The following is a 6,000-nucleotide window of genomic DNA, read 5'->3' as shown; positions in this document are numbered from 1 at the left end:
GCTTCCATAAGGCAAACCCTACCTGCAAAGATTTTGTCCAATCAGGTAGGTATTATATGAACAGGTTTGCTCTTTAGCTCCTCCCCAAGTCTCACTACTTCTGGATAGAAATTTAACTTTACCATTGCATAACCAAATAAGTAAGTAAATAAGTAAGTAAATAAATTTTGGACAAACCAAACAAAAAACCAATGTCTCCAGTGACATCCTTGTTTTCTGGGTGTCACTAATAAAATTGCATATTATGTCTCAGCAAGGACTTCAATACACAAATCACAGTTAAAACATTATCACAGAAACAGACTAATACTTTCCAATGAGTATAACTTAGGTATTCTCTCATATATGTAGAATCTAGACTATTACATGGGGCTTCCTTTAAATGACATTCATTATACCTGAGCATTGTTTTTACTATAAGAATCATGGAAGCCGGTAATGGTGGCAGTGGTGGCATGGTGCACGAATTTTATCCCAGCACTTGGGAGGCAGAGGCAGATGGATCTCTCCAAGTTTAAGGCCAGCCTGGTCTACAAAGTGACTTCCATGGCACAGAGAAAACAAAACAAAACACACACACACACACACACACACACACACACAGAATCTGAGGAAGTCACTGAAGATCTTAGACTGCTGGTTTTGAAACCATAAATCAATAACTTGTTACACTCAAGATGAGCTTCAACTTTACTAGAATTTTAAAAACCACAGAAGTTTGAACTTATCTCAGTGCAGCTTTGACACTGAGACCATTTCCAGCCTCTTTCTGGCAGATGTGAGCAGGAGAGTGAAGAACCTAGACACAGGAGGGACGTGCAGGAGGGGAAACAGAGGTGTGGTTTCCGGTGCCTGGCTTCAAAGGCTGGGGGTAACCCTGAGCCCAACCTATTTCTTTTTAGCTAGACTAATTTCTGTAAAGAGAGAAAAACCACTCAGCCAAAGTCAAACTTCCCCATAATTTAACAATGCCCCAGTTTCCAAGCTATCATCTTCTCATCTTTGTAACTGTGCTGAGGAGGCAGACAGCCAGGGTGAGTGAAGGGCCAGCCTAGCACACTGCAGGTACCCAGCCTAGGGGCTAAGTTTCCTCGTATCTCCTCTCCCTTCACCATCTCTCTCTTCCCCTCTTTTCTTCTCCTCCTCTTTCTCCCTTTCTCTAAGTTTCTGATGCAGTTGTTTTTATTCATCTTTTGACAGCTAGGGACAGAAATGGAAGAGTAAAAAATTTCTTTCTTCAGATAAACTCTTTCACTGAATAGAATGGATGGTCTCTGTCCTTCATAACTGGTTTCTAGTATGAGCTAGCAATGCTGTGTAAAACCAGCTATTTCATACTTTCGTGTTTCTCAGATCTTGATAGCAGATCTCCCCCTGCATGTATCCAGTCTTTTCTCCTATCTCACACACTCACCACATCAGAAACAAGCTATACCCAATGGCAATGATAAAGCTGTTTAGTTGAGAAAGGGGATATTAAAAGATAGAGTCAGATCACGACAGTTTCTAGATAAATTTAGGTTCTAAACTCTAAGGATCACTGTCAATTTTGGCTAAGTTTCTGATAAATGTAAATATAGATTGAAGCTAAATTCCCCTTAAAACAAAATGGTTTCTTCTGAAATACAGGCTACTTACTCTGTAAATCAATGACCCTCAGAGATGTAGTGACATTCCCTGTGTTCACACCTTAGGTTGACTCTCACCACTTTATAAGACAGCCCAACACAAAATCCTGACAGGCTCTGGAGCTCAGACCTCTTCATGCTTTCAGATCTGCCCTCTGGAGAAACACAAAATAAACCTAATCCTTCTACTAGACATCAAATCCCTTTATGTGACTCTCTTTAAAAAAATTATGGTGACTCAGGCTACATTTCCATCAAGGATCTAATAAGACCAATTACTCCCCCACCCCCTTCTCCTTTTAGTGGAAGAGCAGGCTTACATGAATCCACTTTAATATGCAGGCAGGGAAAATCCAACCCCTCCCCCACAGTTCTTCCTTAGTGCTTCAGTTGATACTCAGCCCTAGGTCCTCAGAAACAGAAGAGAGTCCAGCAAAGGGCAGCACGAGGCAGGCAGGCTACCCTGACTTTCCTCTGTTATGTAACACACACTCCTCCTGCAGACTAAGGGACACCTGGCCCAGAGATTTTCTTCTGTCAAAGTCACAGAATCTCAACTTCTGCAGCAGAATGAACTGTTCCCCAAGACTCACCCCTGCCAGTTTGATCAATTCCAGTTAAGACATAATGTGTGATGGACACTCCAGGTTCTGAGCCTCATTAACCTTACACTGGAGAAACACTAATTTAAATAGAAAAAAAAACCTGTAAAATTCGACGAGTAAAAAATATCTTGCAGGCCCAGTGAATGGATAAGGAGGCTTGCTGCCAAGCCTGAGGACCTAAGTTAAATCCCCAGAACCCACATGATGGGAGGGGAGAACCAACTTCAACAAGTTGTCCTCTGATTATCACACATGCATGTGAAACACACACTGTGCACACATATTTAATATCTAACTTTATCCCATCTATTAAAGTTCAATTATTAAATCCCATGTTTCATAAATCATAAAACAATTCTTTAAGTCATTTATTATTCATATCACATTATCACTAAGTTTATCAAAATTTTTCCAGAACATGAAGGGGACTAATATCATCACCTGCAAGTTACAGACTGATAAACTCAAGTATTTTTGGGAAAATACTTAACATAGGTCTTACAAGGGAACCAGGCTCCTGAACCTCATGTTTGGGATTGGCCAACAATACAGAGCCTGGGGCCAGAGCTGAAAAATTGTACAGGGAGGGCATCTGGATCCACATGCTGCTGATCAACTTTGTGACTGAAGTCAACATATAAATCACACCTGGCTAAGCACCTCCACACACATCCTATGCTGCTCTGTGAGAGTTTTAATAAAGCTATAGAAGAATTCCAACACACAGGTTATAACAAGTCAGAATATTTCACAGAGATACCTGGAGAATTTAATTATGTAAAGAAAAACCCTTTTCTTTAAGAACAGCAGCTTATTTCTTTCCAAAATAACTGCTGTGGTTTTTGTGCAAACACAAAGCGTGTCTCATCTCTAACTCAGCCGTGAGATAATCCCATCCCAAGGCAGCTCTGGTGATCTTGTTTCCTTCTGGAGAAGTGAATCTATGTCCTGCTCAATAGCTTAGCCACTTCACAAACTGAGTAATAACATGAGCAAAAGCTTTAGGAAAAAGGTTTGGTGACTCTCCTGTTACATTTCACACATTTTTGCAAAATAGGCACAGCAAAGGCACCTAAGTTTCATTTTCTGTTAGGAATGAAGACTGTCACTGGTTCGCTGATCTTCCTCTTCTTCCTGGAGCTTTCAAAGCTTGGTTCAATGTGCACAAAATTTGTTCTTTGAACCTGTGAGAATCACAGAGAGAGGTACAATTCAGCAGAGATGTGACACCTCACAAGACATCTATAAAACAGGAAGATCACGCATGCATAACCAATCCAAACCTGCTCTCCTGTGGGCTTGTTTGGCCCAGATCATAACCCTGCTGCCAGTATCAGAATCTGGCATTCCAAGTTTCAGAAGGTGAAGTCCCCTGGAGGCAGCCAGTTTCTGGGACAGTTTCTTGGCTCTCTCTAGTGAATTCAGCACACCCAACTCTTGAGGTAAGGGTTGTTGATCAAGGTGTGGGGCCAACAAGGAGCAAGTAAGGGTCAGGAGAGATCTAGGGCACTGATTATTTTAGAGGCAGACATAATGTAAGTCCCTCTTTCAGCCAGCAGAGACATACAGCCTTGTCTTTTCTGCAACTGTTTACACCAACGACTTAAAAAAATGACTCCTTTGCTGAAGAAAAGTATATATATATATAATTATTATTGATTACAAAAAAGCTGATCAGTGAATTGTCACTAATTATCAACCCCATTAGTTAAAGATCTTGGGGCTTATTTTTGCTCAACTGAATTAATAACTGGAAGTATACATATCTATTAGACAGCCTCTGAGCCTCCTTGAGCCTGGAGCTCCAAGAAAAGCATAAAGGCCATTTGTATATTACTCAGCCACTAGAAAGGAGTCATGTTTTTCCCACATCTTCTGGCCTTGAAGGGAAATGGAATGCAGTGTACTTTTAAAGCCAGCTTGTCGGAGTCTCTAGCAGAGTCTCCAACATTAGTCCTCTTGTCTTTTGTAGTAGACATGCATTATTGCTGATATGGTGTAACTACAAAACTGTCAGTCAAGCCTTTACATACCATTTAGACATAGAAACTGAGTTTGAAAATGGGCAATTTAAGCGTTCATTTCATTCATTTATCCTTTAGTTTTTTACAAGAGGGCTGAATTTCTCATTTCAGAAACCACAAACTCCTTTTAACCTTAACTAAAACACTGACTAATAAAATAGTGAAAGTTTGAAAAGATTAGGGCTGTTTATCAAATAACTCATTTGTTTTATATATGAGGAAGTTTGAAATGGCTTGCTCTAAAGGAAAATGAATAGCAACATCAAAACACAAAGTGCAAGCCAGCTTTTTAATTTATGAGATGACTTTGTTATAGTTTGGTTATAAGAAAAAGCACTTGATAAAGTTCATCTTGTCTGGAAATGTTGCTGGAACTACCACTCTTCTATCAGTCCTGGGAACACATGGAAAAAGAGAAATAAAGGCTGAACAGCTTTAAACGACAACTTCGCCTGATGCTTTAACTAAGTTTTAGTCCTATTTTCTTCTTTTGCCAAATAAATGAGTTTCATTTTAAACTGCAGGACTACAATTTTATTTCACTGAGCTAATCAAAATACCTGAATAGTTTTATGGCAATCAGTGTAGCCTGGAGATTCTCAATGGTTTATAGGAAACTGGTGTGCTCAAAGGCAAGCATGTTATCAGTCAGGGGCCACGTCCACATAGATAAATGATCTATGTGAATTGTATAAACTAACATATCCACACAAGGTATACTCTAACTGGTTACATTTGTCCCTTTGATGCCAAAGGTCAACTGGCCAAGCAATCAGGTAGGCTAGACATATCTCCTATAAACACATCAGCTATGAATCAAATTATTTCAAATGTATGTATATATAATAAAATGTTTGTTTTTATTTGTGTTTGCCTGACTATATGTTATGTACACCACATGTGTACCTGGTATCCGAGGAGACTGAGAGGTTCCAATACCCTGGAACTGGAGTAATAGACAGTTGTGAGTCACAACATGGGTGCTGGGAACCAAACCATGTTCTCTGCAAGAGCAGCCAGTGCTTTATCCACATAGACATCTCTCTGGAGGGCCCTTATATGTAATTTCTTGATGCAAAATCTCATGTGTATCACAGGCTAGGCTTGACCCTGAGGATGGTCTTGTAATTTTTCATCCTCCTGCCTCCACCTCCCAAGCTTTGGAATTGCAGGTGTACATCACTACAGCAGTTGATGTAGTACACCTGTACTATGTCCCTAGCTCTGCCATATTTTAAGCACACAGTTCTTAAGGTGTGTTTTAGCCAAGCATGGTGGTTTATATCTCTAAGCACAGTACTTGGAAGACTGTGGCAGGACTGTTGTAAGTTCAAGGGCAGCTTGAGCTTCAGTGTCACAAAGAGACCAAAATTTAAAAATCACAAAATGTTTCTTGTATTCAGACTACTAAGAGGTTACCATGATTAGTTACCAATAGAACCCAAGGAATACAGAATTTACATGAGACTGAAACACTTTCTACTATGTGGGGTTTAACTAGTTTCTATTGTTGACATAGTAACGTTCTACTTAAGAAGCCCAAGAACAGAATTTGCCTCATGCACAGATGGATATCCACTTCATGTGACAGTATTTGGATGGTATTATGAAAGGTCTTTTCTTTGTAAATGACTGTCATTTCCTTTATAGTCATCATCTTAAAAATGCTTATTATTATACTGTCCCAGAATGTTCTCTTTGGCTATCTTTTCTGCTTCTTATTCTCTCTTTTTCTTTCTCCCC

The 6,000-nt window shown here is 39.7% G+C and overlaps 1 protein-coding gene across 1 annotated transcript in view; it reads right to left on the bottom strand.

The window, feature by feature from the left end:
• Positions 1–2,571: 2,571 nt before the first annotated feature.
• Hormad2 (HORMA domain containing 2) overlaps positions 2,572–6,000 on the bottom strand; it is a 94,083-nt gene continuing 90,654 nt past the window's right edge. The window contains exon 11 of the mRNA XM_076938212.1: positions 2,572–3,417. Coding sequence (XP_076794327.1) covers positions 3,313–3,417 — 105 coding nt within the window. The 3' untranslated portion in view covers positions 2,572–3,312. The remainder of the gene's footprint in view (positions 3,418–6,000) is intronic.

Source organism: Arvicanthis niloticus, chromosome 7 (genome assembly GCF_011762505.2).
Source record: "Arvicanthis niloticus isolate mArvNil1 chromosome 7, mArvNil1.pat.X, whole genome shotgun sequence".
Lineage (NCBI taxonomy): Eukaryota > Metazoa > Chordata > Mammalia > Rodentia > Muridae > Arvicanthis > Arvicanthis niloticus.
This window is presented reverse-complemented; position numbering and strand designations above follow the sequence as displayed.